Source organism: Pelodiscus sinensis, chromosome 8, assembly GCF_052426305.1.
Source record: "Pelodiscus sinensis isolate ZL-2025 chromosome 8, ASM5242630v1, whole genome shotgun sequence".
Taxonomy (NCBI): domain Eukaryota; kingdom Metazoa; phylum Chordata; order Testudines; family Trionychidae; genus Pelodiscus; species Pelodiscus sinensis.
The window spans coordinates 3,726,056-3,744,456 of record NC_143059.1 but is presented as its reverse complement, the minus strand read 5'-3'; the positions used below and the strand labels follow the sequence as shown (position 1 = coordinate 3,744,456).

Sequence of the window (18,401 nt, the reverse complement as noted above, 5' to 3'; positions counted from 1 at the left end):
GTGCTCTCACATGTGACCTTGGAGCCAACGGGTCTCGGGCATCTGGGAGCCAAAGAACTGGGGGAACGCTCCGCAGGTCACCAGATAGTTGTGCTGGAATCAGCACATTCCTGAGAAGTGCTTTGTGACATGCGGGGCTGAGGTCACAGATCCTACGTTCATTGACTTGAACTCTAGAAAACCTGTTTTCTGGCAGCTCACCAGGAAATCAACAGATTTTGGTGAAATGTTTCTCCTTGAATGGGCATCTTCTGCTGCCTCTCACCTCCTGCTGGACCCCACAACGAATGTGAATACTCTGGATGTAGAATGTAACCCCTTCCCCCTTTGTTCCCTGCCCGTCCTTCCAGCACAACTCGTGACTCACTACACGAGTGCTCCACCCATGAGATGTACCCACCACGTCTCCAGGACACTCCATTTTGGAAGGTGTTACTCCATTTTGTACCAACTCCCCCAGTTCTGCGCTTCCCTCCCACTTCTCCTGCCACTTGGGCGCAGACACCTGAGATGTGGAGTGCTCTCTCCCACTACGTTCCCTCTTGTTACTCTACTACCCTGTTGTAAGTCTCCCCCAGCATGCAGCTCCCTGGCAGGGTCGCCATTTTCATACCTCCCTGTGGGCGTTGTCACCTGCCCCCTTTGTGCCTAGTTCAGAGACCGTCTGGCTGGGTTAGTGGGTTGTTGGCAGAGATTCCCTTCCCCTTCTGGGTCAGGACACAATCTCTTTCCAGCAGAGCATGTTCCCAGAAGAGCATCCTATGGTGGGGGAACCCAGAACCCGCCTGTGGGCCCATCTGCTCCGCCATGCGCTCCTCTGTCCCAGGGAGGCACGATCCTGTCTCCGGAAAAGCCGGAGAGTGAGGAGCCTTGCTTCTGCTGTGGATCTAGCAGACTGAACGGTGCTGGAAACATTGGCTCCCTGTTCCCTTGCCAGGTGCGCAGCTGAGGAGCCAGGGACACAGGCGCTCAGGTTACTAAGGAGTCAAGAACCCAGGAGTCCTGGCAGCTTGCCAGTCCGGTTGCGCGATGCTGGATGTGTGGGTGAGCAGGCAGGGAGCGAGGCAGAGATTTCACAATTGACACATTTTTGTGAAATGTTTCGCTGTTGAGAAATCGGCGTTTTCTATTTGAAAATTTCCAACCCGTTCCATGTGGTACCAGGCGGAGGCTTCCCACACTAGCTCTGAGTGGGGATGTATTGTGCAAGAGGGGCCTAGTAATCGTAGATGGTGCATGTGAAGGTGATGCAGGGCCTAGGGTTGCTACACGTCTGGTTTTTGCCCGGAGAATCTGGTATTTGTGGCCTCTTAGATGGAAGGCCGGTGAGGCATTCTTCTCCTGTCGCATCTGGTGGCAAGAGGAGTGGGGAGCGTGTAAATTTAAAGGCGCAGTGACTTTTTTTTTCCTCAACCATCTTTTTCCCCACCATGTTCAATATTTTGTTTTAAGTATCTGGCAACCCTAGCAGGGCCTGACAGAGCAGGTGGAGTCAGTGAGAACATGTTGAGGTTGGAAATCAGGGCCAAGAAGGAAATCCAGGAGGGAGGAATCCCTGACCTTTGCCCTGGCTGGAGTGTCTGGCAAGAGGCCTAGGGGGATGAGGCAGGACATGAAGTAGCTCTGGTGCTAAAGCCAAAGAAGCAGCAATGGGGTAGGAATGAGCACAGGGAAACAAAAACTGGAGCTCGCTAGTCACAGAGGCCTGGGCTGGAGCTCGGCCCAGTCTCGAGCGCTCTGGAGCAGGGTGCACAGGCCGTGAGCCGCTGGGCGAGAGCTAATTCCGGTGCTTAACTGGGCACGCGAGAGGTGCCAGGCTGAGGGGCTTTTCACTGTCATTCCTGGCACAGCAAGGCCACCGGTGACAGGGCCATGAGCTGCCAAGCTTGCAGCAGCCTGGCCAGCCCTGCAGTCACCAGCGGCTAATTCCCACACCCCTAAGCAGGCTCCCTTCAGGGTGGAGGGACCCCTTTGTGTCTGGCTTTGCACCACATGGTGCTCTGTTTGCCTGCGAAGGGCTGTGGGTGCTGCACAGATCCAGTCCCTGTTCAGCCATCCCCCAAAGAGAGGCCTCAGGCCTAGGGTTGCCAGGTGTCCAGTTTTCGACTGGACGGTCTATTATTTCTGGCCCCGTCCGGTAAAAACCCCCCAGAAAATACATGTTCAGCATTTTCTCTTTGTCTTGGATGGAAGGCCGGGCGGGGACATCCTTCTACTGCAGCGTCTAGTGGGGCAGGGGGAGCGAGGAGTACAGGGATATTTAAAGATGCATAGACCTTTTTTTTTTCCCGTCTACAATTTTGGCTTCCAGTTGTTTTTCTTTCCTTTTTTTTTTTTTTTTTTTTTCTCAACCAATCGTTTTTCCTGCCATGTTCAGGATTTTTTGTGAAAGTGTCTCGCAACCCTACTCAGGCCTGGTTCAATGACAAAGGCCCTGGGCCGGGTTTCTTGCCCTCACAGCAGGCCTAGCGCCCTGTCTCCGTGGTTACCGGGACACGAACATATGTGTGCCCGGAAAGAGGGGCGGCTCAGTCAGCAGCAGGACTTTCTCCTGTGCTTCAGGCTGCACGCAGGATCATGGCGTGGTGCCCTGACATTTACAGACTGAGACAGACCACTGGGGGACACAACCCAGGGCCCGTAGTGCATGGCATCTCCTTGTTCCTGATATTGGGGACAAAACGTCCCTCTTTTTTCTTCCGTCTCCTCCCAGAGTGTGGTGTGTCTGTATCAGCCTCCTGAAACGTTTCTTTCATAAACATCTCGTGTGGTGTTATTGTGGCAAGGCCAGGCCTGGTCACCTTGGCAGCCTTTGGTTCAGGCCTCAGGTCGTGTACCAGGCCATGTGCTCTGGGCTCTGTCTCTCTATTACCCCTGTTGTCATCCCAGCAGCAACACACCATCCATTCCTTACAGAAACGCTTTCCCTCTTTGCTAATCCTGATCCTCTGTCTCTGTGCTCCTATCTGCTTTCATCTCTGTCCCGCTGCAAAGATACGACAGATGGAGCAAAGCATTTTGGGGAAGCATCAAGGAATGAAACATTGTGCAGACGGACTTTCTGTAGCCGCCACAAATCGTCCCCTATCTGCATCGCAGTGCACTCCCAGCAGTCTGAGCTTGTCTTGTGGCACCAGGATCGGCATTGCACATTGTCCAGAAGATTGACTGGTGGCGGTGGTAGCATCAGTGCCAGGCCTTGCATGAGCACGGCCTCCATGCCATGCCCAGCTTTGTCCTAGTCCTCTTCCTGCAAGAGGGATTGGCGTGTGCTCTCCAAGCACTGCAGCATTGGGTGACCCACGACACACAACATCATCACAATGGCTGCTGCAAACCAGGCTCCTGGCTTGTCTTCCTGTGACATCTGAGAAGACGAGGACGGCACCTAAAGGCGTGAGATGCTGTCTGCCCTTTATCTCACTCAAGAGGGGAGGGAAGACATGGGTGCATTATGGGATGCTGGCGACACAAGCCCATAATCACCTGCTGTACAGTTTTGGTTGCTGAGAGCACTATGAGCATAGCCCAGCATGCAAAGCTACCCATGGTTCATCACTCTGAGTCAATAGTAGGTTCCCGACATGGGATGTGATACTTCACATTACATTTGATTCATCCCCCCCGGTGACGACGTGGACTTTCTATTTCGCAAAATCGGGTGGTAAGAAATCGACCATATTAGATTAGACTTTAGCTCATAGTGTAGCCACAACCATTAGCGTTTTAATGTTTGTTTGACACCACGAGTCATACAGAGTTGGCATCAAGGAAGGTGGATGACAACAGTTTTTAAAAATTAACAAGACTTTGTGAAATCTCTGGAAACAATCATGATTTGGTATAAATTTGTAACAAATGTTCAAGTTTTTCTCAAGTGTCAGCTGATTATTTATCCATAGGCTAATCTTAGAGAGCAACATGAAAAGGAATCCTCAACCTACACGTATCATGTTCCAGCTGGCACACATGCCTCTGAGAAATATTTAACCACACGGTTGGAGACAGTGAGTCATTTCACGATCATTTGGGCAATTTTACAGTGAATCTGTATGGGATTAAATATCATGCTCCATCAGTGAGTACACAAGGGGAAGGGGAGATGAAATTTTATGAAAGGTTCAAAGGACTTCATTCCTAGTGTCACAACACGGGTCACTTTGTTAGTCCGGTGCTTATCTCGTTACCATAGCAGAACTGAGAGCTCCTATTGGCAAATTGCTTCCACCCACTTTGTCTCTATAGAATATAAAAAGGGAGATGCCTGAAATACAAATAATCCCTATTAGCCGTTGCTAACACCCGACAATGGAACCGCTGGGAGCAACCACTGTTTTCCTGGTCATTTGTGTCTCTTGCCTTCTCTTCCTCTCCACATGGAGAAAGACGCCTGGAAGTGGGAAGCTGCCGCCCGGGCCTGTTGCTTTCCCCCTCGTTGGGAACATGCTGCAGCTGAGAAAGAAGAGCTTGCCCCTGCATGTAGAGGAGGTAAGGGTGGTCTCTTGGTATCCGTTGCTGGGTTGGTATCAGGCATTTAGCTCAGCCTAGCTCAAGCCCAGCCTGGTGGCAGTGCCATGTCGGCTCAAATGCCCAACTTACTGCTGCTTAAAACAATCAGTCTTGGATTGCAGATGTAAATGGTTTGGGATAATCCTCTGTCACAGACTCCAGGTGTGCCCTTGGGCATGCCACATAACCTCTCTCTGCCTTCATTTCCCATCTCTAAAACTGTTCTATGGACATTTGCCTACATCACAATACGTAGGTTAGGCAGAGACTGCAGCTCAGCATAGAACCAGCTGACATGACTGAATAGATGCCGGAAGCATTTATCTGGTGTTTGAAGGGTCATGTTTACATAGCACTCAGTATCTCTATTAAGAGTCACTCACACACAGACACACACACACACCAATGGTGAAACAAGTATAAAATACACGAATCTAACACAGGATGCACTGAAAAGTCAGGCAGTCCCTGACCTCCAAGACATGTAGGTGCCTAACGCTCACTGAAATCAGTGAAGTGAAGCTCCTAAATAGCTTACAGGATCCTGGCTGAAATGGCCAAGTCTGGGCAGTGATCAGTGGTCAGAATTGACTAGTATTAGCTGAGTGGCAGGAAAGGGCTTGTATAATTTGATCTACTCCCCCCAATTCTTACCCTTTGAGAAGTGGCTCTAAATTAACACATGTTGGCCTTTTTGTTCAATTGTTACAGCTCAGTAGAACGTACGGCCCGATTTTCACGATCTACTTGGGCTCTGAGCGAGTTGTGGTGCTGCATGGATATGACATTGTGAAGGAAGCTCTGGTTGGTCTCGGGGACGAGTTCAGTGGAAGAGGAAGCATGCCATTATTCGAGAGAGCTGCCCAAAGATCAGGTACATGTGGAATAACGTCTGCACATAGAACTGATACGTTTTGTATGGCGAGAACACAGCTAGGAAAAGAGACAGGAAAGAGATAGAGTTTTGTTAATAAGTAATAAAAATGGGAGAGCACAGACACAGAATCAGTGAAGTTGAAGTTGAACCTTTGGCTCAGCCATGTTTGGGTGTTTGTGAAACAGAGAGACAGCTTCGGCTTTCCCTCCTTTCAGGCCTGTTCTCTTCCCGTCTCCAGGTATCGCTTTCACCAACGGGGAGCAGTGGAGACAGCTCCGGCGATTTGCCATCACAACTCTGAGAGATTTTGGGATGGGGAAGAAAAGCATTGAGGAGCGGATCCAGGAGGAAACCCGTTTTATGGTGGAAAGACTCAGAAACACACACGGTGGGGATTGTTTCTTGTCCACTGAACACTGAGCAGAAAGACAAGTCTTGACTTTGCTTTTAATGATGTTATTTGTTTGCGTCTAACATCTTATAACAGAAGCCATGAGCTGCCCCGACAGCAGCCTGTAGTGATGTCATGGGAAAGGATGGGTGAAATGTGCCAGAGATGACCCCTTGTGGTTGCTGCTTTGTCACATTTGTCCCTTGTGATGTGTGACCAAAGCGCAAATGCATGATGCTTGTCTAGAGTGTGTAGACACTGACACAGTGAGCTGCATTAGAGCGGGTTAGTTCCAGTGTGCTGGGTTCGCAAGCCACCTATTCCTATGGTTTGCTAATTCTCATTTTCTTCCCTGCTCCATGTCTGACCCACATTAGGCACCAAGTTTCTAGAGTGAAGGGCCCCGTGGGAATGTTTGAAACCCCTGTGGAAATACACTGGGCTTCATAAAGGACTCTCATTCCCCTGTTTCTCATTCCTCTCCATGGCGTGCGGAGCACAGGGACTTCCCCAGAGCCTTCCTCCTTTGTCAGCCTCTTACTGCCGGCTCAGCTTCTTCCGCTGCCATTCTCATCACTAGACATTCTGCTCCTCTCCGGCCTTTTCACATCACTGCTGAACTGCTGCCTCGCCTCTGTCCTGGGCTGTTCTCATGCACCTGTCTTGTCTTACTCCATGTCTTTGGTCCAGGCGCATTCCTGCCATCTCCATTTCTGTCCCCGACCCACCAGTGACTGCTTCCCCTTCCCCTAGGCTGCTTCCCTGGTGACGTTTTCTCTATCCATCTGACACTGAGCACCTGTCTCCAGCAGCTGTTTGAGAACTTGGGGTGTAGACGAGGGGGGGAGTCTCCACACTTCTGCAGGTGTCAGCAAGGTAGAGTGAGAGCCGCTCCAGCTGGTGCCATCTGGTAATGATGGTACCACCACGCCAGTGATGGTCCAGCCACAGTCCACTGGGCAGCCCCCGTTGTGAAGGAGTTGCAGGGCACCCAGACGTCATGGGGCCTCATGCGATTGGGTCTCTGGGCAGGTCTTCAGAACCACCCAGCGCACATCGCCTCGCTCTCCGACGTTGATTTGAAGGCTCTGGACTCCAGCATCAGCCACTCTCACTGTAGCAGTGTTTGTGAGCCCTGGACTCTTCCAAATCGCTGTACCCTGCTGCCCACTTTGCCCCCACCTATCTTCATGCCTGACGTAGCAGGAGCCGTTCTTGAAATGGGCCTCAGATCAGACATGGACTCAGACAAGGACTGATGGTCCCTGGTGAGGCCAGAATGGGCCAGGCAGAGAGCCACATAGCAAACACATTGTGTGAGAGGTAACTGTAGTGATGGGCAGCCCTAACCTCCCCCTCCCCACGGCATATTGCAGTGGGCCCACCTGGCCCTGTGGGGAGAGACCCCCAATGTCCCCGTGCTGCCACTGACTAGTGTGCACAGAGATGTTCCTGCTGTAAAACTTACTCCTTTTCGTTTTGGTTTGCTCCAGGGCGGCCCTTTGACCCCAGGCTCTTCCTCACCCACGTCTTCTCCAACGTCATCTGCTCCATCGTCTTCGGGGACCGGTTTGACTACGAAGATGAGAACTTTGTTACTTTGATTAGTCTCATCTTGGAAAATGGCAAACTCCATCAATCTCCCTGGGCAGCGGTATGTTGACAGATTTGTTCTGTTCTTATTGACTATAATCGGGGTAGGAGATGGAGATTTCTGACTTTTTAAAATTTTCCTTTAAAATTGTTAGATCAAATTCCCTAGAATGGTCCCCTTTTTCAACCAAAATCACCTCCCAGCTTCTTTCTAATGGCTTTTCAAATTCCATCACAAAACACGTTGTTCGCTCAGAATTCAGTTTGCTCAAGTATATTCTCTATCAACACAATTGGCAGTAATCAGGGAACTCACCAATCAATACAATGATACCAACGCCAATGATAATTCACGCGCCGTAGGACTTCTGTAATGTGCTATGTAATCCCATTCCTCACCTCCAAAGCAAACTTCCTTTCACTTCCATTTCATACCCATCCCCTCCATTTGATTGTGTTTTCTGAAAGCCTCCCCAATTGCACAGTGAAGGGCCAAACGTTCTGCTGATGTGATTCAGGTAAAAGACGTGACGTTAAAATAGCAGAAAATTCAGCCCTGTAACTTCCACCTCAGGAAGTCTAATGCATATTTTCCCTTTAGAGTTTATAATGGTGGATTGCTAGCTAAGAAACTCCGTGGTAGGACGAAGGCTGGGCGCATCTGTGGCTTTTTTCTTCAGTAGAGGGATGTGCGATTTGTTGGAAAGAATGGAGAGTGTCTTTTATGAGACGTTTTTATCTCTCTTATACTGTCTGACTTAGAGCTTGCGACGTTCTCTTGAATTTTGATTTTGATTAGAAGGCGCCCTAGAAGATTTGAATTTTAGGCCTGTAGTTGTGTCATTGAAGCGAACATGGTCCTTGTCTCTTAAGTCCAGATAAATCAACCTGTGTTTTTCTTTCAACCTTTATAGCTATACAGTTTTTTCCCAACGATCATGGAATATGTCCCTGGGCCTCACCACGGGGTATTTAAAAATTATGAGGAGTTTAGAAGATTTGTTGGGGAGAGAGTGAACACGCATAAAGCGTCTCTGGATCCTAATTGCCCTCGGGACTTCATCGATGCTTTCCTCATCAAAGTCGAAGAGGTAAGTGAGGGCAGCCGCTCTTCCCAATGACTGTGGTGCATCTCATCGGGATTAATTTGTTCAAAAATGACATAGGACATGGCGGTGGGAAAGGCCGAAGGGGAGAAATGGTTTGTACCCAAGGAATGTACGTTATTATGCTCTGTTCTCCTGTTTCATATGAAGTAAAATAAAAATCACCCTGTTACACTGAAAAGGCCCATGCACTGCAGTAATGTTGTTGTAGTCTTAGTTGCTATGCGCCATTTATGTGGGATTTTAATTATGAGAACAGGTGAGTCACCTGTTGGGTGGAAGATGACTCTTTTATGGCCGATAAAAATGTTTCCTAAAGCTTTGCAGTCAAACCTGAAACACCTTCCTCCAATCATTTTTCAGGAGCAGAAGAATGGTGACTCGGTATTTACAGAAGAATGTTTGGTAGGAAGCACGGTTGATTTATTTGTAGGTGGAACAGGGACATCTAGCATCACTCTATACTTTGGACTTCTGGTTCTTCTGAAATTCCCAGAAATAGAAGGTAACAACACATACATACCCTCAAAGTGGTAGACCTAAGGAACATTTGTGGTATGTTTGGGAGGGAGCAGCTTTAACCATGATCTCAAGAGATATTTGGGCACATGAGAACTCTGAGATTTTGGTGGAATAACCAACAAACTAGAAAAGAGCTTCATGTTTGCATTAGCTGAAAAATGGAAGGCAAAAAGCTTTTAAAGTGATAATTAGAAGGAAATAGATTGGCTATCATGGTTTTCCTACCAGCTCAAAGACACTGGAAGGTGTATTTCCAGTAGATAAAAATGTTACCACCATTTTTCAGTGCCAGTTGTGTTTTCTTTTCCTATTAAGGTACTCAGCAATTGGAAATAAATTCTTGACCATTGTACTCTCTTTATACAATGCCTTTGATATTTCTCCAGAACAAATGAAAACACACGTCAGTTCAAGGTACTAAGGATGTCAAGATTCAAAACACTGAAAAAATTAAGCACAATTTGCCTTTACCAATAACTGATCTAAAACCCTGTTTGAGCCCCTGGGAACTGTTTTGTTCTATTGTTTATAAACCATGAGTACATCTGTACAATGGACCAAGTGGATGATTCTTTACTGAGACAGTATAACACGACAAATTAAATCTTAAACGTTATGTTAAAAATTGCCCTCTAAACACTTTCAAGGGCATTCTCAAATATTAAGATAAACTTTAAAAATAATGTATAGTCTGGTAGCACTTTATAGACTAACAAAATGTGTAGATCATGGCTTCCAAAGCTGGAGGGCATACCCCTTTTGGGGGGACATGAAGCAATTCCAGGAGGATGCGAGGTGACCCAGCCCCCCGCGTCAATTCCCTCCCCCCCCCCAAGAAAGAGACCGGATTTTCTGTCTCCTCGGCCACTGAGACAGACTTCAAATTGGCCAACTTAAAAGGGCAATGCCAGCTCTGCTCTCAAAAGGGCAAATTTTATTTTATTTTATTTTTTTGCTCAATAAGTTTTGCTGATATTCTTGGAAGGGGGCATGAGGGTTTCTCAAAAATGAAAAATGGGGCATGATATCAAAAAGTTTGGGAACCACTGGTATAGATGGTATCATGTACTTTCATGGGCCCGGCCCACTTCTTCAGATGACCAGAGTTTTTTAAGTTTATCCTGTACAGACTAACTCAGCTACTCCCAAAGCTTCAGATATTAAGGACGCTAGTAAACAGACCTGTTCTAAGAAAAACAACCTGGTCAAATCACATAAACCTGGAAATTGGGAAAGAAAAGTCTCAGGTGTCATTAGATTTATTCATGAAAGAACACATTATTTTGGGGTTGAGAAGCAGTAAAATAACAACTTCAGCTTTTCATCGGGAGCAACTGGAATGTCAAAGGGAATCACTGAAAAGAAAGCTGCTGAGCTTTCCGGGGGAGACGTGAAGAATGCATGAAGCAATAAATGGATACACAGTGTGTCCCCTTCAGTCACCAGATCACATCACAATGAAGTGAATTGAAGATGGGTCAGAGGGATTTCCTGCCCCAGGCCCCTGCAGGCAGGAGATCTCATCCAAAGAGCCCCATTGCAACAGTCAGTCTTGTGCCTGTATTGACCATCTGAGCAAAGGGCCCAAGGGCTGAATAGGCCGTTGGGAGTGAATTCCACTCTCAGATTTACCATTATTGTTAAATCTCATTCATCTGGTTACAGAGAAAGTTCACGAAGAGATTGACCGTGTGATTGGCCGAAGCCGAAGCCCCAGCATGGCGGATCGAAGCCAGATGCCCTACACAGATGCTGTGTTACATGAAATCCAGAGATTCCTTGCCATTGTGCCTCTAGGTATCCCACATGCTGTGACTAAGGATGTTCATCTCAAGCAGTACGTGATTCCCAAGGTCAGTTCTGAACATGTGTGTGTGAAAGGCCAAGTTTGTTCACTCTTCTCTCTGTTTAATTTCAAATTATTCCTTCAACATGATTGGTGCGGGGGGGTGTATTTGCTGATTTATCGGTCGTGTTCCAAGTTTTGTTAAGTCCCTCCCAGTCTCTGTGTAAAGCAGAACAGGAGTTGGAAGTGTTCAGGCTTTGCCTTCCTTCCAGCAGGGTCTCGTAGCCCAGCTCCTGCATGTCAATGTGGACTAGAGAATGAATTTAGTAACGTGCGCACCAAGATTGTGAACCCACCCAACCTTTGCTTAGTTCAGGAATTGATGGCTAGCTGATCAATATAAATACAAAGCAAACCAATAACCCCACATTTCAAGGTTTTGATATTTTTAACAGAGTCATGCTTGCGCACTGGGTCAACTCTTTTAAAACACTTGGATGCAATTTCTCTGGACTCGCTGCTTTCAAAATATCTAACTTCAGTAGCTTCTGCGTAATACACTCCATAGTAGTAGTGTGCAGAGATAGAAGGCCAGAAGGGTCCACTGTAATAATCTTCTTTGATTTCCTTTGTAACACAGCTCATAGGCCTTTCTCTGACTAATTCCTTTAATGCAGCTTCTCTCTCACATGCGGGGTGTGTTGCTGATTTAACTAATCATGGTACCAACTACTCAAGAGAGAGATCTTGGAGTCATTGTGGATAGTTTTCTGAAAACATCCAGTCAGTGTGCAGTGGCAGTCAAAAAGAAAATGGAATATTGGGAATCATTTAAAAAGGGATGGAGGATAAGACAGGGAACATCTTATTGCCTCTGTACAAAACCATGATACGTGCACATCTTCAATACTGCGTACAGATGTGGTTGCCGCATCTCAAAAAAGTATATTGGCCTTGGAAAAGGTTCAAGAAAAGGACAACAATAAAAATGTTGAGGGTTTGGAATGGGTCCCATGTGAAGAGAGATTTAAAAGACTGGGATTTTCAGCTTAGAAAAGAGGAGACTAAGCGGGCAATATGATAGGGGTCTATAAAATCATGGCGGGTGTGGGAAAAGTGAATAAGGAAACGTTATTTACTTGTTCCCATGACATAAGAACTAGGGATCACCAAGTGAAATTAATTGGTAGCAGGTGGGAAAAAACCAAAAAGAAGTATTTCTTCACACAGCACGTAGTCAGCCTGTGGAACTCCTTGCCAGAGGATGTTGAGAGAACCAGGACTTTAACAGAGTTCAAGAAAGAACTAGATTGATTCATGGATGTTAGGTCCTTCAATGGCTTTAGTCTGGATGGGTAGAAATGGTGTACCTAGCCTCTGTCCGTGTCTGGGAATGGTGACAGGAAAGGGATTACTTGATCATTCCCTGCTCTGTTCCTTCCCTTTGGGGCACTAGGCATTCCCCATGATCAAAAGACGGATACTCGGCTAGATGACTCAGTTTGGCTGTTCTTGTGTTCTTAGGTCAGATGCACTCAGTAAATAGTAAAATTTAGCTCCTGTATCCCACAGCACTTTACACAGAGGAGGTAATATCCCCAATTTACAGATGCGGTAACAAGGGATCTGAGACTGAAAATGACTTGCCCAAAGTCACCTCATGTATCCCATCTATGTCAGTGAGGCAAATGAAAGGTGCCCTAAAGGTGCAGTTCAGTGCGATTAACTCTGCTTGTGAAATGTTAGTATTTATTGGTTTTGCGGAAAGCATGAAGTTGAGGGAATTCAAGAAAATGTTGAGAAACAAAGATGAGTCCCATAGTCAAGGGAATTTAGGAGGCTTCTCTCTTTTGTTGAGTATCCACTTTAACTTTTTTTCTGCATTTGCTAATTCAGGACACCACGATATTCCCTGCACTGAAGTCAGATCTGTATGACAACAAGGAATTTCCAAATCCAGAGCAATTCAACCCGGGACACTTCTTGGACAAAAATGGAGCCTTTAAGAAGAGTGACTACTTCATGCCTTTTTCTGCAGGTAAAAGATGCTGGTTTTGTTTCAGATCCTGGCCTGTCTCCAAGCTTTGCCTGGTCGCTCTCAGACTGGTTTGTGTGCGGTGTTTTCAGGTGGCCTGTGAAGCAGAGTCTCTCACGCTAGGAAGGCATCTGTCAGTCTTTGCAAGAGTGCTACTTCCTGCTCATTGGTCTGAAGTGAGTGTTTGGACTAGACACACACTCCATTCTCTACATCCTCCCTGGAAACTTCCTGTCTTGCTTTGTGTGGTGTCTGTCTGGTGTAAATGAGTCCGTGATCAAAGGTACAGACAACGCTAACGTTGAAGGGAATACCAAACCTACAGTAGCCATCTGCGTAGTCATGTGCAGAAATAGCACTGAAATGCAGGACTGGAAGGGACATCGAGAGTTCATAAAGTTCAGTTCCCTGTGCTGATATGGAACCACATAAATATTGACCATCCCTGAATGGTGATTGTCCGCCTCTTCTTAAATCCCTCCTGTGACAGGAATTCCACAGCCTTCGTAGCAAGCCTGATGCAGATTTTGACTAACTCTATTTTTAATAAACTTAAAAAACAACAAATAGCCGAGTTCATCTATACAGGATAATCTTAAAAAACAACAAATGGTCTGGTAGCACTTCATAGGCTAACAAGACATGTCGATGGCATCATGAGCTTTCATGGGCTCAGCCCACTTCTGCAGATGATTGGAGTTTGTCTTCAAAGAGGACTGCGGAAGTGGGCGGTGCCCACAAAAGCTCGTGATGCCATCGACATGTTTTATTAGTCTATAAAGTGCTATCAGACTATTTGTTGTTTAAGTTTAACTCAGCTACCCCTGGAAGCTTCTATTATTAATTTTCTTCTCTAATCTTAATCTCCCTGATTGCAGAGTAAACCCATTCCTACTTGTCCTACCGCTAGGGGACATGGAGAACAATTGATACCCTAATTGCTGTTATAAGAGGATGGGAATCTGTAGTCTCGTTATTGTGTCCCTGGTCTGTTATCTTTTCTGATGACTACACTGGTCCAGGGATCAGCTTTTCTAAACCTTTGAGCAGGATTCATTTTGTTGCTGTAGGCCAGTCCTGGAGGGGTTCCTCCGCCTCCGGGTCAGTGGGCAGCCAGTCTGCCCCACTGCACAGACTCTTAAAATAGTCCCTGAGTCAGTATTCCCACAACCCGGCCTTGCTCAGGATGGGGCAAGAGGCAAACAGTTCAGGTGCCTGTCTTTGCTTCAGGTCCGGGCCAAAGGTTTTGAGCCCTGGCGCTAGGTCAGGGTGGGGCAGCAAGCAAACAACGCACAGTTACAGGTTTCCAAGCCCAGGCCTTGTTCTAGGTGGGGCAATAAGCTCTTAATGAGGAGAGTCCTGGCCCTGGTTCAGGGCATGGCCACAAACACAACACAGGTTTGGGTCTCCTTGTTCAGGAGAGAGGCAGGCAGTTCTCCTGCAGTAGCGGGGAGGGGGAGACTGCCACCTGGTAGGTGGGGGGCGGGCGCAGGCCTGCCCACTCCTCTGCACCCCGGCCCAGAGCCTTAAATGCAGCCAAGCAGCTGCGGCTGGCTCGGCAGAGGCTCCTCAGGGTCCTGCTGGTCCTCAGGGTCCCAGGGTACAGGCTGGTGTCGGGGTTCCGGCAGGTCCTGTGGGTTAGCCGCATTTGGAGGCTTGGGCCATGCCCCAGTCTCTCCAACAGGGAGCACTGGGCAGGCCTCTGGTTCCTTTGGGTCAGAGGGTAGGCCTGTTGGAGGGCCCAGCCAGGTCTCTGCATCCCCGTCAGGGAGTTCTGTGTCAGCCTTGGGGTCTGAGGCAGTTGGAGGCCTGAGCCAGGTCTTGGCCTCTCTGCAGGCCTCTGGCACCTCCAGAGGCTGGGCCCAGACTGAGTCCTCAGCCTGGCTACTTATAGGCCTAGCTCCACCCACTGATGTCCAGACAGGTGACAAGGAAGGGGATAGGCTGTGCCCAAAATGGCTCCCAAAGGGGTTCCTCCATCTCCGGGTCAGTGGGCGGCCAGTCCGCCCCACTACAGTTGCGTTACTCCGAAATCTCTCCAATTTATCCACGTTTCCAAGGGAGGAGCCCAGAATGGGACAGGCTGCTCCAGTGGAGATGTCACTAGTGCTGAGCAGAGCAGGAGATGCCTGCCATGCCTTGCATAACCCACGCCTGCTAATACAGCCCAGAATGTTGTTAGCCTTTTCTGCAACTACATCACACGCTTTGTCTATTTAACGTGTGATCCAGCCCTTTCAGCAGGACCACTGCTTCACTGCTGTCTCTCATGGAATAGTTGTGCAAATATGAGACTCACAGGCTATGTCTACACTGCAGGCTTTTTGCACAAGAACACCTGTTCTTCCGCATAAACTTGCAAAGTGTCTACACTACACGCGCGTTCTTGCGCAAGTAAATTTACAGTAAAGTGTCGGAAAACAGGGCTTCTTGCGCAAGAGTTATTCCTCTCCCCACGAGGAGTAAGCCTTCTTGTGCAAGAGCTCTCCCACAAGAAGGCAGTGTAGACAGGCAACAAGGGTTTCTTGCACAAGAAAGCCCTATGGCTAAAATGGCCATCAGACCTTTCTTGCGCAAGAGAGGTCCACACTGCCATGGACGCTCTTGCGCAAGAGCACATCTCTTCCACAAAAGCACATGGCAGTGTGAACGTGCTCTTGTGGAAGACCTTTTGCACAAGAACTCTTGCGTAAAACAGTTCTTGCGCAAGAAGCCTACAGTGTAGACGTAGCCACACTGAATTCTGTTATCCAAGTCATTCATGAAAATATTAACCAGTGCCAGTCTCCGGAACCGCCTTTGCAGGACTCCGCTATAGCCACCCTTCCACTTTGAACTAAACTTTAGATAGCTACTTTGAGCAAGTGTTTTTTTGATAATTGACAGTTCAACCATCTAATGGTAATTTCATCTAGACCACATGACCCTGGTTTGTAGGGTCCTCTCTCTGCTAGGCCACTAACCCTGTTGTAGAAGTCTTTTGGTCTGAATTAGCTTGATTTGATCTTCACAAATTCACACCGGCTTGGCTACTCCTCATCAATCTATTATCATCTATGTTCTTAGAATTTGATTTAGTAAGTTCCCATGTCTTTCCAGGTTACAGTTCCCCTGGTCCTCTTTCATGCCTCTCTGATCTCTTAGGGGTCAGCCATTATCCTCAATCTGTGTGTGCATCTAACCTTAATCCTGAGTTGTTGCTTCCATAACAACTGTATTTAAAATGTGTTACCCAGTAATATCTCCCGTGCAAACTCAAAATTCCTTTTCCTTGCAGGGAAACGGATCTGCTTGGGAGAGGGCCTGGCTCGCATGGAGCTCTTTTTGATACTCACAGCGATTTTACAGAACTTCACCTTGAAACCCGTGGTTGAACCCAAAGATATTGATATTACTCCACTAACGACTTTTGTGGGAAATGTACCAAAACCGTTTGAGCTCCGTGTTCTTTACCGGTAAAGGTTACCTCAGTACATGGGCAGCGCGTGTGGTAGGCACAGGAATGCGGTATCTACACACAGCTGATGCTGATGCTGGGGCTGTGGTAGCCATGACTCTTCCCTTCCCTATCTTCCATGCTAGCAGAAGTTTTTATTATAGTTCATGCATGTTCCAGGGTGACTGGGGAGGCCTTATTTGCTATTCAGCTTCCTGGTGTCTTGTACTTCCTGTATCCATACCAGTAAACCTGGGGGGCAGAGTGGCAGATAGCCTCCTAAGCTGCCCCAGAACCTGCATACAACATAAAAGCGCAAGTTTGTTCTGTCACTTCCAGCAGGAGATGGTGGAACACGCTAGACCCTCCGGAGACCCCAGGTGCTGGACTCCTTGCTTTGTATTTTCTTTCCTTCCCTCCCTGCTAGGCCCCTCACTCATCCTCTATCCCTGCCTGGCTGCTGGGCACCCCTTCCAGCTTCTTAGGTAGCTTAATTGTCTGAATAACAAGCCTTGTGGATAAGAGGGAAGCAGTAGACCTGGTATGTCTAGATTGTAGTAAAGCATGTAATACGGTCTCGCATGATCATCTCATTAATAAAACGGGGAAATATAATGTCAATGGGGCTACTTTAAGGTGGGTGCATAACCGGTTGGATAACCACTGTGCGTGAGTTGCCATCAATACTGGAAGGGCATAGTGAGTGGGGTTCTGCAGGGATCTGTTTTGGGACCAGTTCTGAGCTATAGTTTCATCAATCATTAAATGATGGCATAGAGGGTACACTTAGAAGGTTTGCAGAGGATACCAACCTAGGTGGGGTTGCAAACAGTGTTCCCTGGAAACTGCAGGGCAGCTCAGACATGCAGCTGATTAATTAGCCCTGTCCGGTCAGGGGCTGAGGGCTCCATGCAGGGAGGATGGTGCCGATTAAGCAGCTGTGGGTCTATGTTACCCTAGAGTGTAGAAGGAATGTTCAATACAGTTTCTGTGTTGCATGAGGCTGATGTGAGATCTCTCCCCTCGTGGCCTAGTGGGTCTTCGTCACAAGTGCTACAGCAGTGGCGCTGCATCAGTGCTGCTCTCTGACACGAGACACGGGCGCCAACAACGTCTCGGGGATCTGGGAGCCTAGGAACACCTGGCTGCTCAGCAGGTCCCCAGACAGTTGCGCTGGAATCAGCGCCTTCCTGTGAAGTGCTGCATTTTCTGTGACATGCGGGGCTGAGGTCACAGATGTAGGTTCATTGACTTGAACTCCAAAAAGCCTGTTTTCTGGCAGCTCACCAGGAAATTAACAGATTTCGGTGAAATGTTTCTCTTTCCTTGAATGGGCATTTTCTCACCTCCTGCTGGACCCCACAATGAATGTGAATTCTCTGGATGTAGAATGCAACCGCTTCCCCCTTTGTTCCCTGCCCGTCCTTCCAGCACAACTCACAACTCGCTCCACCCACGAGATGTACCCACCACGTCTCTGGGACGCCAGCGAAGGCGTTACTCCATTTTGTACCAACTCCCCCAGTTCTGCCCTTCCCTCCCACTTGTGCGTAGACACCAAAGATGTGGAGCTCGCTCTCGCACTACGTTCCCTCTTGTTACTCTACTACCCTGTTGTAAGTCTCCCCCAGCATGCAGCTCCCTGGCAGGGTCGCCATTTTCATACCTCCCTGTGGGCGTTGTCACCTGCCCCCTTTGTGCCTAGTTCAGAGCCCCTCTCACTGGGTTAGCTAGTCGGTGGCAGAGGTTCCCTTCCCCTTCTTGGTCAGGAGGACGCCATCTCTTTCTAGCAGAGCGTGTTCCAAGAGGAGCATCACATGATGGGGGAACCCAGAACCCGCCTGTGGCCCATCTGTTCCGCCATGTGCTCCTGTGTCCCAGGGATGCACGATCCTGTCTCCGGAAAAGCCAGAGAGCGAGGAGCGTTCCTGCTCCTACAGTTCTCGTAGCAGACTGAACGGTGCTGGAAACACTGGCTCCCTGTTCCCTTGCCAGGTGCGCAGCTGAGGAGCCAGCGACAGGCGCTCAGGTTACTAAGGAGTCGAGCTCCCAGGAGTCCTGGTCGCTTGCCGGTCCAGATGCTAGCAGCTGGGTGTGTGGGTGAGGAGGCAGGGAGCGAGGCAGAGATGTCACAATTGACACATTT

General features: G+C 48.2%; 1 protein-coding gene across 1 annotated transcript; it reads left to right on the top strand.

The window, feature by feature from the left end:
• Positions 1-4,264: 4,264 nt before the first annotated feature.
• LOC102462034 (cytochrome P450 2H2-like) lies at positions 4,265-16,876 on the top strand. The gene is made up of 9 exons (XM_006128741.5): positions 4,265-4,488; positions 5,221-5,383; positions 5,625-5,774; positions 7,271-7,431; positions 8,285-8,461; positions 8,840-8,981; positions 10,664-10,851; positions 12,681-12,822; positions 16,097-16,876. The coding sequence occupies exons 1-9, from the start codon at positions 4,309-4,311 to the stop codon at positions 16,276-16,278; spliced, it is 1,485 nt and encodes a 494-aa protein (XP_006128803.3). The 5' UTR covers positions 4,265-4,308; the 3' UTR covers positions 16,279-16,876.
• Positions 16,877-18,401: the final 1,525 nt, after the last annotated feature.

Excerpts from the sequence above, each read along its gene's own strand:
- LOC102462034 (XM_006128741.5), top strand. The coding sequence starts at position 4,309 with ATGGAACCGCTGGGAGCAACCACTGTTTTCCTGGTCATTTGTGTCTCT. Across the intron at positions 5,384-5,624 it reads GAGAGCTGCCCAAAGATCAG|GTATCGCTTTCACCAACGGG; the intron begins GTACATGTGGAA and ends TCCCGTCTCCAG. Across the intron at positions 5,775-7,270 it reads AAGACTCAGAAACACACACG|GGCGGCCCTTTGACCCCAGG; the intron begins GTGGGGATTGTT and ends GGTTTGCTCCAG.